Source organism: Lactuca sativa, chromosome 4, assembly GCF_002870075.4.
Source record: "Lactuca sativa cultivar Salinas chromosome 4, Lsat_Salinas_v11, whole genome shotgun sequence".
Classification (NCBI taxonomy): Eukaryota; Viridiplantae; Streptophyta; class Magnoliopsida; order Asterales; family Asteraceae; genus Lactuca; species Lactuca sativa.
This window is the reverse complement of record NC_056626.2, coordinates 107,133,204-107,156,585: the sequence shown is the minus strand read 5'-3', so window position 1 is coordinate 107,156,585 and position 23,382 is coordinate 107,133,204. Positions and strand designations below refer to the sequence as shown.

Genomic DNA, 23,382 nt, shown 5'->3' with positions numbered 1-23,382 from the left:
CCAAAGAAATAAACCAACAATTGTTTATTCAAGTACTAAGCTCATGATCAAAGCATTAAACAAGCATATGAAATATGAATAGAATCATAGACATAAGATAAATGATAAATAAGCATGAATCCTTCAAAAACCCATAAACATTCAAAGGTTTTAGCCAAGGTCTACCAAAATAGAGAAAATGGCAATAGAATAACAATCACAAAAGTCTAATTGCATCAGTAAACTAACAATTACTTTGAAAGATAAGAAGAATGTGTATCCAAGCTCTCAAAATCGCATCCTATGGTCTCTAATGGCGGAAAATCGAAGTGATAGCTGAAAGGTCCAACCCCCAAGGTAAATGGTAAGCTAAATGACCAAAATGCCCAAAACTGGGCAGTTGCGCGGGTACCCACGCGCGTGAAAATCTACCCTCGCAAATATTGTTGGAATGCTATTGGCTCATTTTTCCTCCACTAACCATTCCACTACCAAAGATTCCCTTGGTCCCCTCCATATCCTACATGATTCAAATTAACCAATCATCTTCTAGCTTCAAATATGGATGCTCCAAGCTCAAAATAACAATTCATGATCCATCTTCACAAGACCACTTCATCCAAGTCTTTAGCTTTTCAAGCCCAAATCTCATTTTATGGATCCGCAAGGCCCACTTCATTACATTTCTTGTTGTCCTGACTACACATTGGAATCTTTAAATCATAAATTTTTTAAGTTTGATTTCTATAAACCTAAATTAGTTATATATATATATATATATATATATATATATATATACACACACACACACACACGAATCCCACGCATTACATTTTAAAAATTTTCAAACATATATGTTGTTGAAAATGATTATGTGATTATCAGTAAATATGCAAAAATATGTTTATGCTAATTCGTGTGTAAAAAGTGTAAGTATTTTGAATTATATGATAAGATAAACATCTATTAGAAGCACATTACTCATTGGTATCTACCTACAAATTGCATATAAATAAATTTAGATATAATTCTTAATTTGGTTTTTACTTTTAGTTATGGTTATGATTAATTAATTTATAATTTAATATGATTATCTTCTAATTTTAATTATACCAAATATTTTCTTAAGATAACCTAATGTAATTTATAAATTTATGTTACTATATATTATAATTATTATTGTTAATTAATTTTAAAAATCATTTATTTTTATTAAAGAGTTATATATAACTTTTAAAAACCATATATAATTATTAAAGAGTTATATGTATTATTATTAAAGAGTTATATATATATATATATATATATATATATATATATATATATATAAAGAGAGAGAGAGAGAGAGAGAGGTGGGTTAACCATAAAACCAAAATAACTCAAATACTATAAAACAACATGGGACTAATGTTCATTACTGAATACATATTCATTTATGAAGATATGTATGTTAAGTTATGAAATTACAAAATATTCAAAAATGTGCATAGTTATTTTTATATGGTTTGTTGATTCTATGGATTTTAATTGTTTATCTCTCTTTCTCATATATATATATATATATATATATATATATATATATATATATATATATATATATATATATATATATATATATATATATATATATATAATTCGAATCAAATAAGAAGGTAAATTTTGATAGGAAGAGTAAGAACTATATCATTTGTATGTTTTTTACGAACCAATAAATTTAATCATTAGATAATAGAAAAGTAACATGATTATCAAAATCTTCCTGAAAAATACCTCAATAATTCATTTTTTAATCGAATCTAGTTGTAATTAACTTTTAGAAAACTTCAATGAATCGTTGAAAAAATGAAGCTTCGATATTTCTTCGGGGTACTTTTGGCGAATCATATTTTTTTGCATTATCTCATTACTCATGTCAGAGGACAAAAAGTGGTGAGTTGCATCTGTTGTGATGAAAACCGATGCATATGAAAAACTCAACGAATTTGTGGAACCATGCACATATGGCATGTTTGAGGTAGTAAAGAGAACATCGAAGATGGAAAACATGGTTCAGGAAATATGGGTCCCAAAAATCATGTGGTTGGTGTAAATAAGTTATCTCCTATAGATGAAAGTGAAGAAAGACATTATTCATTAAAAGTTCATATATTGGCTAATAATGCGATATACAAAGGCTCATAATAGTACAAATAGCAGCTGATTTGATAACCAGGTTGAAAGTTTCATCACAGTCAATACCCGGGTGCTAACTTTTTCTGTTAGTAACCAGTCGTGCTTTGTAGCGAGCGAGGGATCCATTTGAATTTAATTTATGTTTGAACAATTGCATATACCTGACAATATTTACCTCATTAGGTTGAGGAACTAGCACCCAAGTTATGTTTGTGATAAGTGTATTATACTCCTCATTCATGTCCTTAAACTAATTAAGATCCTCTATAGCATGTATATATATACAAGGAATAGTTGAGAGAGTGGTGGTGTCAAGATTTAAGTTTTGTATAGATTTATAGATAGCATGTCTTGACATAGTTTTCATGTGGCGGTGGCATTGGTGTTAGGGTTTAGGTTGGGTTTATGTGGTGTGGTGACGAGACTGTTTTAGGCATGAAGAGGTGAATTAGTGAATGCATAAGGGATATTTGGATGGTTAATATAGGGTAGGGATATCGTAGAGGTAGGTGTTGGCTGGTGGAGATCGAGGTTTAAATGGTGGTGGAGTTTGTAGTAGCATGGGGTATATGTGATACAATATAGCATTTAGTGTTAGGGGAAAGTGGGAAGTCCTCGATAAAATCATAGGAGGGTGAAGAGTGGGGTGTTATGGAACCGGATTTGTCAAACATATCATGTTGAGATATAAGAATTTGTTGGTGGAAAGATCTAGAGATCGGTATCCTGATGTTGAGAATGGTGCCCAAGAAAGATAAATATCATGATTCGAGGTGATAGTTTGTGAAGGTAGAACAGCTTTTGAAAACACACAAATATATCTAATAAGCGGGACTCTAAAAGAGATGAGTAAATGGAGTGTCATGATTTATAATGAGAGACGGAAAGATATTGAGGAGGTGAGTGGCCATAAGAAGTTCTTCTACCTAAAACATGGATGGACGACGGGCTTGGAAGAGTAGGGTATGTATGATATTGTTGACAGCTCTAAGCATGCACTCGGATTTGTCTTTCTATTTGGGTGTATATGGACTTAAAAATCTAAATTGTATGTCGTGCTTGGAGAAAAGTGAGTTTAATGAGTAGTTATCATATTCACCACCATTATCTCATTGGAGAGATTTTATTTTACATCCAAAGTGATTTTGAACATAGGAATGAAAATGTTGGAATTTAAAAGAAAAAAACAAAATATTTGTGTTTAATCGGATACACCCAAACAAAATGTGAGAAATGATCAACGAACATGACATAGTAGTTAAATCCACTTTGACTCGTGATCAAGGAGTTCCAAGCATCATAATGTATTAGTTAAAAAGGATAAGAACTACTAGAAGTATAAATTGTAAAAGAGGGAAAAACATGTTTCTCGGCTTGACATGCATGACAAAAAAAACTAGACTTTTGTTTATTACAAAAGATAAATTTACGAGAAACTAAAGACTACAAAACTTGATCATCAGGGTGATCGAGACGTTGGTGCTAAAGTGAAGAATCGGAAGACATGAGAGCTCGAGCTGACAGAGAAGTGATTAGGTAGAGAATGAGATCACTAGGAGCTGTCACATTGGAGTAAAAGTTGTTTGGTTCAATAGTCTTTCATAGAGAAACCAAACTCATTAAATTTTATGGAACATTTATTAGTACGAGTGAATTGACGGACGAATATAAGATTTTTGATGATGTTAGAGGTAAAAATATATTCTGTAAATAGAAAGGTAGATATGTGTTTAGCATGTGGGTATGTCATGTCCGTGTTACATGTGTTTGAGGATAAATTCCCAACAATGACAAAATTAAAAGTACTATTTTGTAAGGCATTTTAATATACAAGCATTGGCTTGAAAATAGAAGGCGTCCCCGATATCCATGTACCGTTCATTATCCCTATGATCATTCAATGCTTGATTACAAGGTATGGGAGCCCCTTATTGAGTCGAAGATTATTGATCTGAATAGGCTTATAGCACTGAAGGAGCAGGCACAACCCAAAGAGGATACTGGTTCGGCCTTGGATGTTATTGTTGGGCCGACTAGCCATATGACTGATGTTGAAACAGAGCTAATAGAGGTCGGATGAAGGGATGCACAACCCACTAGGAAATTGTGAATAAGCCCAATGTGGTTGTTGTTGGGGTTGTTATTGGCGTCGTCCATCGCCACGACCACCCTTACGTACCCAGTGGCTATTGACATGCTAGTTACCGCAAGAGGACGAGTAATTTAGGGTGAGCATGGGACGGGTTGGGTCGGTTTTAGGGTAAAAACCAAACCCAACCCATGTACTTCGGTTTATGTGTTTTAGAACCTGTCGGGTTCAGTTTTTGGTCGATTTTAGTTTTTGGGTTCTTGGGTCGGTTTCATCGGTTTTTGGGTTCAAACCATAGGTTGATGGGTTTTGGGCTTAAACTCGTGGGTTTTGGGTTGTCACTCATTCTCAATAAATCTTTATAACTTAAAAAATGAAACAAATTTAACAACCTAGACTAAAGAAACTAAAATAACCAATTTCAACACCAACACAACATAAAAAGTATGTTGCTAAAAGTTTACAACAACCGAGTTTAACAAGTTTTTAGAAACAAAACAAGTAGCAAACAACTGGGTAATAATCTCGGTTTCACTAAAATAACAACACAATCCATATATTTGGTGTAATTTAGTACCAAAATCTATCTCCTTTTGCATTTGACGTATACATATAAAGTTAAATTATAGCATATCATTGAAAAACATATAATAAAATACTAGGTGTGAGACTCGTATATTATACGGGTTGATTTAAAAAAAGATTAAACATTAAAGTGTAAACAGAAAATATTTTTTAATGTACAACTTAAAAATAAGAAAGGAATAAATATATTTATTGCAATTTAATATCATATATATGATATTTAATACTTTACATATATAAGTATATATGACTTTAATTTTAAAAATTGAAACACACCTTAAATTGACAAGTGGATAATATTTATTTCAAAAATACTACAAAATGACAAGTGTCAAAATTCATGAGAGATTGACATGTGGCAAAAAAACCTTCATTTATTAAGGAGGATTTGGTCGTTTGAGGTACTAAAACCGAACCCAAAACCCATTTTTCGGTTTTTAAAAATTTAAACCCAAACCTGACGATTTGGGTTTCTCGGTTTCGATTTTTGTCGGTTTTCGGGTTCGGTTTTGATCACACCCCCAACGAGTATATGGTGACTAGAGTGGGTAAAGTTGAGGTCTTAAGAGGGTGTTGATTTCTCATTTCTGGTCTGGCCCATTTTTTGCTCCTTAAGGAGAAGCATGGATCGTGCCTCAAGAAAGTTTGGAATCTAATGACGAATAAGGCTAGCGATGTAATCGTATGTGGGGAAGAGAGTAAGAGACCATTGATCATACATGTGACAATATTATTTTAAGGTAACATGGCATCGATATTGTTGAGAGGATCTATGATTGATTGATGGGAGAACGATATGCAGTATCTTGGCGTCTTTGTTTTCCAGAATAACTTTTCAAGGTTGATCCGAATATGGTGAGCCATGGCATTACGTTTGAGAATCATTTGAAGCAGTGGTTACAAGAGGGTGCCATAGATCCAAAGCTTGAAAATGGATTTGATCTTCTTTAATTCAGGTTCATCGTGAGTGGCATGAGGGGTATCACACGATTCATCTGTATATGTGATCAAGAACGCCAAACCTGGTGCATAAATCTTCAAAGAACTCTCTCCTAGCATCATAGTTGAGTTGTTCAAAGTCAAGAACAAATGGAACATAGGCTTTTATATTGGTGATGTCGTAGGGTTTCTCAAATCTCAAGCGAAACGGCGTTTCTTTTGCATTTGTACCATCAGCCATGATGAAAGACGAGGGAGGAGAGTCGGCAAAGAGAAGGTGAACAAGGAGAAGATGAGGTTGGCAACGGCTAGCTTAGGTTTAGGGATTTGTTCTCTGATATCATTTAAAATAATGATTTCCTACGAAAAGATATTTTCACATTAGATTGGAATATTTACAAGAGTATAATGACTTTGATAATACCAAATACTATACTTACATGCACCAAATACAGTAGCTCTTCTTCTCTTCGGCTGGCCCTCTCGATCCCAATAAAAAGGTATAAGTAATGAAGTTCAACCAAGTTAGAGCTCGACTTCAATAGCATATGAACAGTGTGCATGAAGCTTATAATTCATGTTTAATAGGAAGTAAGAAGCGTTACACTTTGCTTATAATACTATCCAAACCTCGCTGTTTGTATAAGGTAGAAAATACGTACCTAATGCTACATGCCTACCTCAACATTTATGTATTCAAATGTATTAGGATAATTAGTGTTATCATAAGTTGTATGAGTAATAGATGAAAAATTAAGTAAGCTTGTACTAAAAATTACTCAACTGGTATAATTTGCGTTTGTTTTGGGATGATATAAAAAGCAATTTTTAGGTTTTATTTGAGGTGGTATGGAAATAACGATAGATGTCTATGTTGTGTGCTTCAAGTTTCTCAGTTCTATAGTACTTTTAATATCCATGGCATGATACCAAAATAAATCTTCACCTAACATCCAGTAACTATATGCATGATTTGCACACTGGTACATTACTGTGCTATAGTTTCTTTTTGCTACTGTAATTGTTTTTCTTCATGTAACAGGTTACATAGGGGAAGGATTCTGCATTAGGAAAGCACTGGGTTTGTAATTCAACGTCAACTTATATTAATGTCCTATTAATTTCTAGTTTCATCTGGTATCTGTAATCAAAAGCGCTTTCTTTAAATAAGCTTAAATCCTAAGACTTCGCTCCATATGTTTGTGGTCATTTCAGCAATTCAACTAAACATTGCTTTAAGTCACACTCTTTCTCTCTCTATATATGTATGTTGCTTTTTCTCTCTTGTTAATGATTTTAGTGTCACGTTTCATTAGTTTGTGTAATGAGAATTTATATGGGTGCCAAATGGGATTTAGACTGTGATCTGATACAAATCAAATGGTGGGGTGTGGACATACACCGTAACAATTGTATAAATCTAATTCGATCCTAGCTAATTGTCGGGTAATTGCTTCTAACTTCTGAAAAATCTCTATATTTATCAATTTTATGGGTAGTATGGGTGTAAATACTAATTATATATCATGTTTTTGGTCTAATGCTGTTTAGAAGCGTGTCTGAGATTTCATGCATATATTGGAATAAATCAAAATTTGACGTAAACATATCCTTATGATATGCATTTATTACGCCAAATTTGTAGTAAATTTAAATTGTCGTTCTTTTTTAACGTCAAGTCTATTAAAACAAACAAAAAACTAATACGATACAAATCCAAGGGATCTCGACCTTGAAGACTCTTTACACCTACTAGACATACATAAAATTTAAAAAAATAAAATAAAAAAGAGAATAATTTTACATTGTCAAGTAAAGTGTTGCTGCAATATCCCATTTCATCTCCGGCTACCTCCACCTCTGCTACTGCCATAGCCGCCATTAAACATCCCCACACGGCTGCTACTAAACCCACCACCATAACCACTTCCTCTTCCCAAAATACCCTTATAGCCACCACCATATCCACCTTCTCTGTGCCAGCCACCGCTTGCTCTACCAGAACCACCACCACCATAGTCATTTCCTCCACCACCATATCCACCTTCTCTACGCCAGCCACCACTTGCTCTGCCAGAACCACCACCACCATAGTCGCTTCCTCCACTACCAGAGCCACTTTCTCTATGCCAGCCACCACTGACTCTACCAGAACCACCACCGGAGCCACTTTCTCCATGCCAGCCACCACCTGGTCTACCATAGTCATTTCCTCCACCACTTTCTCTATGCCAGGCATCACTTGCTCTACTAGAACCACCACCTGAGCCACTTTCTCTACCCCAGCCACCACCGGAGCCACCACGGGCACTGCCATATCCAGATCCCTCACGACCATCGGCTCTACCTTTTTTGGCTTCCTCAACGATTATCCTGAAGCCTCCAATCTCGGATTTATCGAGTCTGAGAGCTTGACTGAATGCATTACTCTCTACAAAGTCGATAAAAGCAACCCTGAGAAAATACAATGCACCAATCCATTCATAAATAAATCCAAGAAATGGCATTCTACTTTCTTTTATTTGTCACAATTTCAACTCATTTATGTGATAATTAGCTAATGAGCATAATAGCTCAATTTAAAATTTTAGGCTAAATGCAAGAATTCCCATCATACTTTCTTTTCTTTCTATTACAGCATTGTACTTATAATTCTTTTTCTTATCAAGGCATTGCACTTTCAGTTTCTTTATTAAGACACTAAACTTGGAAAAATCGATCAATCATAGCATTGCATGTTTCTGTATTTTGCCATAATTTTAAGCATCAAAATCAAAAAGTAAAAAAAAATTACAAACCCTCTAGGAGCCCCTGACTCATACTCTTTGGGTATGGAGATACGTGAGATCTCTCCACATTTCCCAAAATGCTTTTCAAGTGTACTCCTAATCTGCAACAGATAACAAGTTAATCCCAAAACATATTCACAAGAGCAAATTATGGATAATATAGCAATGTATTTAATTCATATAAGCAATGTACTTCATCTTTTAACATAATAGCAGTATACTTACATTTCTTTACCCATAATCGCAACGTACTTTCATTTTTTTTACCAATAATTGCAATAATACCAATATGTAACCTGAAATTTGTAAAATGCTTACAAGTGTTAGATTACATATTGTTGTTAAGTATGTTGCTATAATGGGTGAAGAAATGTAAGTGTGTGGCTATTATGGGGGGTAGAAATGTAAATACATTGCTATTATGTGTAAGAAATAATGTAAATTTCATGGGTTTCATATTACATATTGCTATTACGTTGCTATTATGGACAAAGAAACAAAGTATACTTTATATGCTACATATGACATATTGCTATTATGAATTTTAATAAAAAAAAATGTAAGTATGCTATTAAGAGTGAGAAACAAAGTACATCGCCTATATAGAAAGAAAGAGTAAAGTACATTGCTATTTTCTGAAATGTGTGTATATGAGAGGAGCATAAACATACATTGTCAAAACCATGACTATAATCAAATCCCCGAACATATAAAGTTCTTCCTTGAGCATGTCCTCCACTTTGGTTAGATTTCTCAAAGCTACAATCATATTATATATAATAATATTAATTCAGAATTTATTTTTTCATCTGAAAAAATACAAAAAAAAATATTTCCAGGTCAGAATACCTGCTACCCGAAGTGGATGCACCTCGTTCCCTTGCCAAATCAAGTTTCACTTTTCGGTCTAATACTACCTTGTTATTTAGTTTAAGAGCCTGTAAATAGAAAAATACAGAAAAGCCCCTTAACTATTTTATGTAGCGACTAAAACCCTTATATTTTGTTGACCATATAAAAGACTATTGGGCAAAATACATAAAGAAAAACACAAGGTACTTCAACAATTTTATCGATTTAGCCACTGAACTATGATTATTTATAACATCAAAGTAGTTTGTGCTTCTTTTTAAAAACTATTATTTAAAGAAAGTATTGAACAACGTATGCTATAATTAAATAATACCTCTTGAGCAGCTTCTGCAGTGGTGAACTCAACATATCCATAGCCCATGAATCGATCATTCCTAATGGCAAAGCGGATTCCTGCAATTTCTCCAACATCTTTGAAGAATTCCCTCCTATAGAATCACATCCAAATAATAATCAGGAATCAGTCATTCCAGAAATGTAAAATGCTTACATGTTTCATTCTGCATATTTCCATTATTGTAAAGAAATTAGTAGGTGTAAAGATATGTAAGAATGTTGCTATTATGGATTTATTTATCACTATTACCCGTAAAAATATGTAATTAAGTTGTTATTATTGGTAAAGAAATGTAAGTGCATTATGTATATTAGTAAAAAGAGTAAAGTATAAATAAGATGCAAAAGGGTAATGTGGGGAAAGTGCATACACATCGTCTTCTTCGATTGAAAAACTTAAATTGCCAAGAAATAAAGTTTTGCATCCTGTGGCATGAGAAGTTGTCTGGTGATCACTTTCTGTTGCCAAATAAAGCTTCACTGGCTTATCTAATAATGATGTGTAGTTAAGTTTGAGAGCCTGTATACAGAAAGGTGATTATATAAATATTTTGATAAGATGTGAGTAGAGTTATGTGGATATTGAACAATAATTTCAACAAACCAATGATCAACAAAAGGGTAAATACAAAGAAGCATTACTTACACTTTGCATATAAAAGCACCCTTAAAAGAAAGGGTATCCACGAATTGGATTAAATACAAGAAATAGCAATGTACTTTCATTGATTTTTTTATTATATTTATAGCATCATACTTTCATTTCTTTCTATTATATCACTTTCCTTTGAAAAATCTATCCAATTATAGCAATGTCATCCAAATACAAAGCAATTTCCACTTCTCTAATTGGATAGAAATTTTAAAGTAAAATGTGCTAATAAGAAAAAAAAAATTGAAAGTGTAATGCTATAATTGGGTAGATTATTCAAAGTACAATGCCTTTAGTAAGAAAAAATTGTAAATTACAATGCCATAATAGAAATAAATGAGACTAGGATGCTATAATACACAAACAAATGAAATTACATTGCAATTTTTTTGAATTTAGCCCAAATGGATTTATTGAAACCATGGAAACACAAGATTATACCTCTTTAGCTGCTTCAGCAGTTGTGAATTCAACATGCCCATGACCCGTAAAATAGTCTTCTTTCATGTCAAAGTGGATTTCAGCAATTTCACCAACATTTTTGAAGAAATTTTTCCTATAAAATCAAACTACATGTCAAACATTACTAATCTTAATGGGGACAAAACTTAATCTAAGAAGCTATACATCACTTCAGTGTTTCTTTATCATTTCGATGCAGAAACAACTTAAGAGAGAAAGTCAGGAAAAAAAAGGTTTTCCCATTAAGTCCCTAACTTTTTACAAATTTGTCCTCATTTATTTTTTCCTTCCATTTCCCAAAGTATGCTGTTATATTTTCAAATACATTTGAAGAACATACAGAACTTAATAGGAAATTTGGGTGGAAAACATGGCATAATGAATATCTAAGAAGGTTGCAAAAGGTAAAGTAGAAAAAGATCATAGTCCATACACATCTTTTGCTTGAATTGAGAAACTCAAGTTGTCCATGAGCACAATTTTTGATCCTGGGGATTGAGAGCTTAATGAAGTTTGAGCCTGCAGTATTTAGCATGTGTTAGTAATGTAATCAAAGCTCCCTCAAATGAAAACAAGAAATATTGTTTCTCTTTTTTCTCATTAAGTGTTGTAATGTATGGATATGTGATGTTCAAAAATATTTGAGAAATGGGGGAAATGGAAGAAGAAATAAACGAGTGGTTAGGACTTATCAGGGAAAGCCTCCTTACTTTCTCTATTAAGTCGATATTTGTGTATTAAGTTAAAAAGAAACACTCATATATAGTTTATCAGATTAAGTCATGTCCCCATTAAGTCTACAAGAAACAAGCACCTAAGTTAAACAAAGCAGAAATGAGTATCTAGAAGCAACCGTTTTCTTAGATGATGAAGCATCAAACATTTCAACATCAATATCCTGCAATTGGAGAAATTTTTTGCAAAAGAAGTGAGTGTCATTTGTGTAAATGGCTGGAATACTCTTCTAAACTAGTATTAACTTTTAAAAACGTTTCACGAACAATAAATCAATAAAAGGGTAATTTAAATACTTTTTACAAGTATTTATAATTTACTTATAAAACAAATAATAATAATTTACAAAAATCAATAGAGCAGAAATATATCATTCATTGACATTCCAATTTCCAAATCCTTTTAACAGATTTAGAAAATGAAAGTGAATTCCATTCAACTTCCTGCCAACTAAACACATGACATACTTGATATTTCAATTCATTCAGATTCCAATTCCTTCCAAAACATTCTAAAAACTGATATACCAATAAATGGAGTGGCTTACACTTTTCTTTGGGGTTTCTAGTTGTGGTTGATCCTCCTTGGAATTATCATCTTTGTCTTCTTCCTCATGATCATTAGAGATTCTAGCTCTCTTTGCAACTGGTGTAGTTGGTGTAGACTCTATAGCAGGAGGCACCTCAACCTACAATACATGTAAATACAATCATTCAATCACCTAAACAATGCAATATCACTTAAAGGAAGGAAAAAAATCAACATTATAACAGAGAAAACTGCTTTGTGTTTGGATGATATTGCTAAAATTGGGTAGATTTTTCAATATACAAAACTATAATAGGAAGAAATGGAAGTATATTGTCATTCCTTGCATTTAACACGAGAAAAAACATTCCATCAACATTATGGAAATCTTAATCCTACTTACACTTTTCGTTGGGGTTTCTAGATGATGATGATGATCCTCCTTAGAGTTATCATCTCCATCCTCATTAGAGATGCTAGTTCTGTTTGCATCTTGTGTAGTTTCTGCTGACTTAATAGCTAGATGCATCTCAACCTACAAAACAATTAATCACAATCATTCAAACACCAAAAGAATGCAATGTCATTGAGATGAAAGAAAAAGGGCTAAATGCAAGAAATAGCAAATCAATGAAAGTGCATTACTATTTCTTGCATTTAACCCAATAAAAAAAATCATCCATCAGTTTGATGGAAATCTTAACTATCCTTACACTTCTTGTAGGGGTTTGGTGATCCTCCTTGGAATTATCATCCCTGTCTTTTTCCTCATACTTAATAGAGACTCTACCTCTCTTTGCATCTTCTGTAGTTTCTGCTGAGTTTATTGTTGGAGACACAGACACTTCAGCCTACAAAACATTTAGAATATTGACAGGTTTTAAAATTAGAAAATAAATGAAAATACAATGGAATCCCATATTTTGCTTCAATCATATCATAGTGCTTTACTGTCACATGCTACAAAAACAAAATATTTATTTGCCATTGTTATCTCTCCACTATTGAGGGGATGTTTGGGATTTCTTATTTAAGGTGCTTGGATTGATTTAAATTACAAGTGCTAGTCAAGTTAACCAATTCCAGTCTAGAAATCAACATGTAAATATATCAAATCAAAACCAAAAATCGAATAAAATGAAAAGGGATTGAAGAATTATCAGAAAAAGAGAAACAAAGAAGAAGAGAGCGAGAGGGGAGAGAACAGCATATGTTTTAGGTTTAATAGAAGGGTATTTTTGTCATTTAATCTCAACAAGTCACAACAGAATGACTTCTAAAAAATGACTTATTAGTGGTGGTGAAAAGTCATTTTAAGAGGCTATTTTCAGTTGCCAAAAACTAATTTTAACTTTTTTTAAAAAGCCAGAGTCAATAAGCTGTTTTAAAACACAATCCCAAACACCCCCTAGGCCCCTACATACTATATTTGAAATTGCCTAAAGGAAAAGATCTTCATTTATAAATTATAATGGAATACCTCATGTTAAATTACTCTTTTATGCTCACAGGAGTAACTAAGTTGAGATAAGTATGCATCTATTATTTCACTTAGTGCACATAAAAAGTGTCAAGTAGATGAATGAGGGCAAATTTGTAAGAAGTTAGGACTTAATGAACAAAGCCTACTCATTCTAACTTTCTCTAGTAAGTTATTCTTTTTGCATTAAGTGAAAAACAAACATTCATATATAGCTTACCAGATTAAGTCATGTCTCATATGATTGAAAACTTTTGATACATATTACACTTTTGTTACTCAATGATATTCATGTTTATTTGTCATTATGTAATACTACGCTAAACAATGTTTCATTTTTTTACAACTTTATGCAATAATGTTCGATCTTATTACATATTTATGCAATTGACATGAATTATGTAACCATGGTTCAACCGTTCAACCAATTAAAATCACTTATAAAGGTTACATTTTTATCAATCTATGCAACAATGTTTCAATTAATTTACCAACTTATGCAACAATGTTTCACTTCTTTACCAACTTACGCAACAATGTCTCACTTTTTTTACCAATTTATGTAATTGACACGAATAATGCAACCACATTTCAACCCGAGAAATCGATTACATATTTAGACATAAACTTTTTCACACTTTGGTCCTAGAATGACACATGATTGCATATTTCGTCTAAAAATCAGATTTGTGGCATAAACTGTAGAAAAAAAAAATGAAACTTTTTTGCATAAACAAACACTTAACCCTATAAACATACACCAGAGTTCAAATCCCAGCAGAAACTGTATCCAAAAACTAATTGATCATCAAAAAATTGAACCTTTTTCTCCTCTGAAGAATTGTGCTGTTCTTCCTTAGTGTTCTCCTCTCCCTCCATTCCAAAATTCTTTTTTTCAACAGTCTGCTCCTTGTCACCATTGTCAAGCTTCTGTTTCTTGCTACTAACAACTTGCTTCATGGCAATCTTCTCTGCAACAAACACGATAAATCTTATAAAATAAAGAAAATAGAACAATATTCTTTCCATAAGTATACCAAACACTCCCTCCTTACCAAAAAAAAAACAAATCTTTCTATCTTGGATTGTATGCAATGTTTCCTCCAATACAAACTTACCAAGAAGTTCTTTTAATATGATAGATTATAAAATAATGCATTAGTAAGTCATGATCCATTTATTTTTTAAACTGATAGAGGAATTAAAAGACAAGGGCAAAATACAGGAAAGCACAACGTATTGTTGCAATTTTATCGATTTAGCCTCTTAACTAACTTTTCAAATGACTAAACCAGTATACTTTTTTTATTGCTGAAAAAAAATGGTATGACCATGAGCGAGCAAAATACAGAGAATTATAAAGTGCTATCACAATTATAGAACTATTATTTTTCATCGATTTAGCGATGGAACAATAATTTCAATGATAAAATATCAATACTTATGTGATTAAATCGACAAAACAGTGAAAATATATTGTCATGATCTGTATTTTTGTCACTTTACAAAACTGGGTAACTGTGAAAATAGTATAGTCAAGATGTTAATTCAATAAAATGGTGATTGGTGAAGATATAAGTGTTTTTCAACTATTTTGCCCAAAAAACAAACAAAAAAAGCTAGGCTTTTGCTCTCTTGCCTCCGCCCAGAAAAACAATACAATGTATAAGGCGAAAGAAGAAACAAAGATGAAAGATATGCCACCATAATTAACAATAATGAAAGAATTAAAGTCCTAATTTTTGAGGATAAACGTCAAAGAAATTACCCATAAGACATTAGAAAAAAACATGTCGATAACAAAATTCAAGAACAGAAGAAGCTACCGTTTTCTATTGGAGTGGAGGGTGAAGCTACAACCACGGGATCCAAATCAACCTAAAATTGAATTTTCAAAAACATTGTCAGATTATCATACATACATAGATACATTTGAATATGAAGATTATAAGGATATTCTAAAAGGATTGTACTTCGGAATCGGGTTTCTTCCTTGATTTACCCATTTGAATAATCGAACAGCAAAAGATAAATCTAGGGTTCTCGAAGGAGGGAATTAGATGCGTTGCGGAGGAACAGCTTCAAACGCGCTTGAAAAATCAAGGGTTTTACAAAGCTCATAGCTTTACATGATTTTTTATTACAGTTTTTTTCTGATTAACTACGGCACTACTCAAGAAATAATTAATATATAGACTATTTTACCCCTTAATTCATTTAATTAATATATGGATAATTAATATAAGAGCTAATAATATGGTATCTTTTTCTTTTTTTCCGTGAATAAGAATCCTTAACCTAAATACCAATTTTGTTTCAAAAAACTCACACGTTTCCTTGGAAATTAGGGGTGAGCAAAAACCAAACCGCAAATCAAAAAAACCGTATAAACCGAAACCGAAATGAAAACCAATGGTGCGGTTTTTAGTTTTGCAAAAACCGAGAATACTCGGTGCGGTGCGGTTTCTAGTCTCGTAAAAACCACAAAAAACTTAACCGCACCGCATATATATATATATATATATATATATATATATATATATATTAAGTGTTGATATTTGAATATTTTTGTTTGGCATTATTTTATTGTAATTCGATATGTATTGGTTTGAAGTTGTATTTTTGTTAAATAATTTACTATACATTAGTTTTATCTAATTGATATGTTTATAACATCTATTAAAAAAAATAAATGCCATAAATTTGATTCAATGGGTTAATCTAAATTTTGAAAGTGTACAAAAATAAGAATACCTAAACAACCTTTAGTACCCAAACTTCTCCTATACAATTAAAAAATATTAATATTTAATTGAGGTATTATGGTCGTAGAATCATTTTTGAACCAGATATAGGTATACAAATTAAACTACAACCAAATTGATTTTAAAATCATTACAACCAATCTTTATCTCTCAAAAGCAGTGTCTTAAAAACCAGTTTGAACCGGTCGGTCGAACCGATTGGACCGAGAACCGGGAAAGAGAGCGGTTCAACTATCACCGGTTTTACACCAATTTCTGAATCGGATTGAACTAACCGGTTTTTAGAAAAAAAAAACGGTTGAACCGGTCAAAATAAACCGGTTGAACCGGTCAAACTAAATAAAAATACATGGAAAAAAAAAACCATTTTCAATGATAAACTTTGGTGAACTTTTTCACATCTATTTAGATTTCTCTAAATAAAAACATATGGTAAAAATTATGATGTTTTTTGATACACTTGTATTCATTTAAAACTATATTTTGTTTTGGTATTATCCTTTATTTTCTTTTTGATGTATGTGAATTGATGTAAAACTTATAGTTATGTGTCGTTTTAATGTATTTATGTTGATCTACAACTTATTTTTATGTGTATTTTTAATGTTTGAACGTGTATACGTCAAATTCATGATTTATGTATTTATGTATGTGCAGAAAAATTAGAAAAAAATGAAAATTATAGAAACCGGTTAGACCCGGCGGTCGAACCTGTTGAACCAGTCGCCATACCGGTTCAACTAAAAAACTGATTTTTAAAACATGGCTCAAAAGTTAGTGTCATTTAGTGTCATGGTGGTGTAAGGGGGTGTTTGGGGGATCTTTTCAAAGGCAAAAGAACTTTTGGGAAAAGTTCCAAAAAATCAGGGAAACATGGAAAAGTTCCGAAAAGTTCCAAAAAGTCATGTTTCCTTGACTTTTCCAAAAAGTCAGTTTTCCCTCTTTAAAAAATCCAAAAGGAGCTTTCAAGAAGCTTTTCCCAAACATCTTTTGTATGTTATCTTTTCCCAAAAGTTCTTTTCCCTCTCAAAAAGATATCTCAAACACCCCCTAAGTAATGAATAAAAACAAAATAAAAAATATAAGTATTATATTGGTTAAATACTTTTAAGGAGATACATAAATTGTGAAGGTTGTGAAAACATATATGGTAATGTTATCGGCGTTAAAGAGATTAAAAGTATGGAAATACCTTTTTCTATTTATATAATCCTAAACTGATTAAATTAAATTGAGAGGTAGAATAGTCTATATATTAATTATTCCTTGGAATTATTAAATCATTCATTGAAAAAATCACCTCTCATTAGCAAAACCATAGTTACTTAAGGCAGCGTTTGACACATGGACAGAAGTGGATAGGACTGGACAGAACAGAACAAGACAGAACATGACTAATTATTTGTTTAGCGTTTGGTAAAATTTGGACATAATAGAATGACACGTCAAAATTACCACATTATCCTTATAATATCACAAAACAATAAACGTTATTTTGAAACTAATAAAATTTTTAATAAATCGTTTAGATCGTAGAACCATATTTGGGTATGTTTATTTTCTAATTCACTTTGAGTGTTATAAATCAAAACCAAACCTCTATTTCAACAAAAAGAATTATATATCAAACAGTAATATAGACTTTTTGATTCAACAAGAAATTTGTATAATTATAAATAATGGGTAGGCAACATAAAAATATCAAAGGGTCTACTGCAGCAAGCTCCGTAAAAAAAATGATAAACTATTAAAAAACCTCAAGCACAATTCCCAAGCTGAAAACATGTTAAAGACTCGAGATCAAATCATAAAAACTGTAACGCCCGTAGATGTTCTGGAAATCAACAATGAGTTCCAGAATCTGAAGAAAGGAAAATTGAGCGTCACTAAATACGCTACGAGCTTTACGGAGAAGATGAAGCTTATTCCATACCTAATTCCAACTGAACTTTCCAAGGTCAACAAGTTTGCCAATGGATTACCAGCGGACTTTTGTCCGATAGTCAAGCAAGCAACCACTCTGAAAGCCGCCATCTGGGCAGCCAAGAATGTTGAGACCCAAATAAAAGAAAAGGGTCTGGAAAAAGCTGAAGTTGGAGAGAAAAGGAAGCGTGAAGGATCTTCAATAATCGACAAAGAAAGCAAATTCTCGAAATCGGGGGGAAGAGATGAAGCTAAGTGGTGTGAGAAGTGTAAGAAGAAACACTTCGGGAAATGTAGCGAGGAGATGACTTGCTACAAATATGGGAAGACAGGGCACTACGCCAACAAGTGCGCACCCATCAAGAAGGTGTGTTATAGATGTAACGAAGAAGGGCATATTTCTAAAGACTGCCCATAGAAAAACACACCTCCACAGCCAAGGGCATTCAACATGTTCCTCAACGAAGCAGAAAAGGATGGGAGGATTAAAAGATGAAGACTTCATATTGATATATAAAGTCTGTATCGGGAAGCATAGCCTATTAGAGGCATAGTATAGGGTGAACTTGAACTTTTGTGTAATAGTTTCAAGAATTAATATAAACCCTGGTTTTGTTATCTGATGTGTTGAATGATTATATGATTTATGTATGGTGACTTGGTTAACTGCGAGACAATGCTTGGGACGAGTATGAGTAGGTGTGAATGGTAGTAGAGATCTATACTACCGGAAGCACAGGACTCACGCTTGGGTCATGGAAAGTCACAAGGTTACCAAGAAGCTAGTAATTGATTTCGTTTTATTCAAGTTTGTCATTACCCTTGTTTCGGTAATGGCTAGTAGGATGACGGTTATTCCGACCCTAGTGGTCATATTAAATTGAGTCCGACCACGATGAGAGGTCATCGGGACACGACCCATCGGTTAGTTACAATAGATAAATGAATGTATTTATCCTTAGAAGAAGGAGTCCACAATAAGGATTTATTTTGTAACTTAAAGATGTCGATCGAAAGTCCAACGTAGTACGAAGAGCAGATGCAGGATTGAGCATCAAGGCTATTACTTAGGATGGAGAGATAACTTATGGAGTCAGTATATGAATCCTATTTCGTTGATGATTCCGGGACGTAATCATCCTAAGGGGGAGATAATTGTAACGCCCGTAGATCAGGGCTAGTCAATTTAGAGACGATAAGCGTCAAAAATGACTTTTGATAGAAGATTATTTAGGATGAATAATCCTAACTAAGTTGTAGTATATTTTACAAGGATTCCGTACATATAAAGAACGCCAAAATCCGAGTTATAACGAAGAAGTTATGACTTATTGAAGTTTCGCGACAGAACCGGCACAACGCTGAATGACGTAAAAAGTGAATTTACGTTAGAGTGATATTTAGCCTTAGCGATCTAAACGAGAATCGAAGATCTCGTTGTTAGTAGCGAAACGACGAAATGTTAGGCAAGAACGGACGTCAAACGAAGAAGTTATGAATTTATAACGAAATTTTCTGTCCCGACCTATTAAAAATAAATAATAAAAATAAAAGTCAAAATTAGCCGACGGAGTCTAAACGAAAGTCGTAGAGCGTAGTCTCACCTACGCGTGGATATAAAGAACGTCGAAAACGGAGTTCGTATGATGAAGATATGAATTTTCGAAGTTTATTAAATAATTAATAATTAAATTTAATTATTAAATCCTGGTATTATCCGAAGACGAGTCATCGAACTCATCCGAAGTACGCCCCGCGTACAGCGAAGCATGACGACCTTTGCACTCGAGTTCTACGGATGACGCATGCAGTGACGTTTCGGACGCGTACGCCCCGAGTACTCCGAGGCTCCAGCCTCCTATAAATAGGATGCGAGGGCAGCCGACTCCTTTGCTATTTTTCTCTCTTCTCTCTCCCGTTTTACATCGTTTTGCGTGCCCGAAGTGTCCCGAAGCCCCGATATCAATCCCGAGTCCCGAAGCAAGATCCGAAGCCCCGAGAATCCCAAAGAGCGTGATTCCCGAGCTGAAGCTCTGCCCGCGAGAAGTTCAATTTTTGTGAAGATCTTCCAGATCTGCGGAGATATACTACTTCTGCAAGCCGTAGTGCTGTCTGATCATCTTCTGATCAAGTGAGTGTATACTACCTTTCATAAACACGATAATAATACAAGTATGGTTTGAGTGTATTAAGTATATTGTTGTTTATATGCGTGAGTGTGTAGTTACTTTCTTCTAACACATAAGTATGAAGTATTTGCTATGAAATACGTGCTATGTGTTTATATATTATTTGTCTATTTGAGATGGGCGTGGAATTGATGTTTTATACAAGTGTTAAATGATTTAAACTGTGTAAGTATTTATATCTATGAAAATGTTGAGTAGAACTTGGGTAGATGGGATAGTTGGTGACTATGGAGTTAACGCCTATTGTATAAACCTTGGCGACGATGTGACTTCGTGCCTATTTGATGAATCTTGGCGACTATGGAGTTAGCGCACGTTGAGTAAACCTTGGCGACTATGGAGTTAGCGCTTGTTGAGTAAGCCTTGGCGACTATGGAGTTAGCGCTTGTTAAGGGAACCTTGGTGACTATGGAGTTAGCACCTGATAGCTATGGATTTAGTACTTGATAAATAAACTTTGGCAGCAATGGATTTCGTGCCAATTCCTTAGGAATAAATGAATGAAGGATAGTTGGTTCTTAGGGTAAAACCTTAAGAAGATAATGGGGATGGGTAATTGGGTTGATTGTTTGCTGATTAAATATAATAATTATATTATCGTGGGTTGAAAACCCTATATGCTCACCAGGTTCCCAAGTCTGACCCACTCAGTTTTCTTTTCATTACAGGTAATGGCACAAGGGTATAAGTTGGTGGACTTCACGAGAGATTTTGGATTATAGATCAGTAGTTATAAATAACTATTGTAAGATCTATTTTATATTGTTTATGCTTTTGGTCTGTAACGAACATGACATCCCGAGGTTTTATTATTTAATGAAAATACATTCTCTTTGAGAAATGTTTTGATAAATGGTTATCATATTTTATTTTGGGAACAAATTCCGCAACCGTTTTCTTTAAACGATCACTCTGATTTATAAAACAAAGCATAAACAAATCGGTCTTTTTTGGCCGTGAAATTGGGGATGTCACAGAAACTACAACCAAGGAGGATTCAACAGCAAATTGCACATCAACGGGAAACAGGTGACTGTAAAAACATATTCACCCTTCCCTTTCTTCTAAATCGATTATCGTGTAAAATGTAATCGCCCTCTATTACAACCTAAATCGATTTTTAAAATTTCATCTTCCGTTAGATATGATTTCAGTAAACTGTTTGATTTGTTGAATGATAAAGCGCATGAAAGCACACGACCAATTGCTTTGAGGGTTTCTGGAAAGATATTGATGCGCTTATCAGCTCTATCGTATCAGGTGAACTCATGTATGAGGTATGTCCTGAGAAGATACTGGAGTACGACCAAAATAGACGTATCAGAGAGGCAATAGATAAAAAAATTGTTGCATAATGATACGAGACGATAGCAGAGAAGACGAAGGTATTTTAGTCTCGGTAAAGATGGATTTATTTAGTCATACTCGGTTCCGCCCTTTTGGGTGGGACTAAATTTACAAATTTTAGTCCCATTGACCACATTTTGGTCCCATTGACTTTTTGTTCCATCAATGCCAAACACCTTTTTAAATGGTTCTGTTATGTCCAGTCCAGTTCTTTTCCGCGTGCCAAACGCTACCTAAAAGTTAAAACCCGGTAAGCTCAAGTACGAGAAACGAGTAGGTGTTCACTAAATTGAGTGTATCGGGTACGGAGGGTTAGGCTCATTTCAGTTTGTGTTCCAATGAACCCAATTGATTAAGCCAAAACCAGTAAAGATACTAGATTAAAACAAAAAACACTTAAACAGTAAAGATACTTTATTTAATACAAACACAGAAAACATAATGACATAATACATAGTCAAAGTGCAAGACATAAAATTGGACACAAAGTAACAAACAGGAAATAAAAACAGAAAACATAATCACCATCTATACTCAACTCGCTGCATTTTCCTCTCTCATTCTCCAAGCATTCACCATCAAGATCCCCCCACAATATTTCCTCTAAACGAGCATTTGAACGTTCAATGTAATCGCTTTTCGGATTCATGTCCCATTTTTTGTTGGGGCCGGATTTATAAGATTCTGAAAAATGGTATATAAATCTAATGTTGGAGTGGATAAACACAAGTTTATCCGCTCTTTGGTCATTCAAACGATTCCGCTTTATATTATGGATATGAGAGTATGTTCCGCCGAAGAGCCACTAATTGGTTGAGAGGGTACTCTTTTTGCTACATCCGCCAAAACCGGAGTCTCCACTCCATATGTCGCCCACCCAATCAATCTCGTCCAGAGTCACGGCATCGGCTTGCGTTCCGGGCAAGGAATAAATTCCTTTCTTCATGTGAAATATTGCAAATTCTTCTCTCAACTGCTTTTCTTCTTCATCACTCTCCAAAATTCTTTCAAATGCTTTCAAAACACCAAGTATAACTTCTTTGTCTTCATTGAGAGGTCTTCTTTCCATGCCTCCCGGTGCCAACTTCTCGAGATAGTTTTTGTCATAATATTTAGGACTTAAAGCAAATCCTAAACAATGAAGAGGGATAGTCATTTTATCCCACCTTGTGACAATAATATCTCTAACTTGAGGGAAATATGATGAGAATTTATTTTCCCTCATAGTCATAGCCTCTTTGATTTGACCCATCATATTGTCCATTCGTTCATATATTTCTCTCATTTTGGGACCTTCACCATCACAAAACTTTATCATGTAAAAGATGGGTTTTGTAATCGCCAAAACATGATCAATATCATCTTATAAGTCATCATTTTTAATTATATCACCAATAGTAGTAGCAAGCGCCTTTGTTGATTACTAAGTAAACAAGTGTGCCCATCCCCTTTGTTGATCCATTCCCGCCACGAGTTTAAGACAATAGTAGTAGCAAGTGTCTCCCTACACTCGGTTAATCTTTTCAACAATATGTAATG

At 33.6% G+C, this 23,382-nt stretch overlaps 2 protein-coding genes across 4 annotated transcripts in view; one reads left to right on the top strand and one right to left on the bottom strand.

Annotated features, from left to right (window-relative positions):
- The window catches only part of LOC111886221 (protein LIGHT-DEPENDENT SHORT HYPOCOTYLS 10), a 35,198-nt gene extending 28,149 nt beyond the window's left edge, over window positions 1-7,049 (top strand). Inside the window, exon 2 of the mRNA XM_023882457.3 lies at window positions 6,807-7,049. The gene's annotated coding sequence lies outside the window, so the exon portion shown is untranslated. The remainder of the gene's footprint in view (window positions 1-6,806) is intronic.
- A 275-nt stretch (window positions 7,050-7,324) lies between these two features.
- Window positions 7,325-15,766, bottom strand: LOC111886220 (nucleolin 2). 3 transcript variants are annotated; one of them, XM_023882454.3, is made up of 15 exons: window positions 15,593-15,766; window positions 15,446-15,497; window positions 14,442-14,590; window positions 12,853-12,990; window positions 12,543-12,674; window positions 12,159-12,299; window positions 11,730-11,774; window positions 11,310-11,395; window positions 10,856-10,970; window positions 10,134-10,282; window positions 9,740-9,854; window positions 9,403-9,491; window positions 9,225-9,312; window positions 8,563-8,654; window positions 7,325-8,218 (listed from the first exon to the last, which is right to left on the bottom strand). In XM_023882454.3, exons 1-15 carry the CDS (start codon window positions 15,623-15,625, stop codon window positions 7,603-7,605), a joined length of 2,040 nt encoding a protein of 679 aa, XP_023738222.1. In that variant the 5' UTR covers window positions 15,626-15,766; the 3' UTR covers window positions 7,325-7,602. The 3 variants fall into 3 exon arrangements, with proteins under 3 accessions (XP_023738222.1, XP_023738224.1, XP_023738223.1); XM_023882456.3 differs by having other exon boundaries at window positions 14,442-14,585; window positions 15,593-15,695; XM_023882455.3 differs by lacking the exon at window positions 11,730-11,774.
- Between the last annotated feature and the right edge of the window lie 7,616 nt (window positions 15,767-23,382).

Coding starts and splice junctions, on each gene's coding strand:
- LOC111886220 (XM_023882454.3), bottom strand. CDS start 15,625: ATGGGTAAATCAAGGAAGAAACCCGATTCCGAA. Junction 10,283..10,855: donor CTGCTGAAGCAGCTAAAGAG/GTATAATCTTGT, acceptor TTCTGTATACAG/GCTCTCAAACTTAACTACAC. Junction 9,492..9,739: donor CTGCAGAAGCTGCTCAAGAG/GTATTATTTAAT, acceptor TTCTATTTACAG/GCTCTTAAACTAAATAACAA.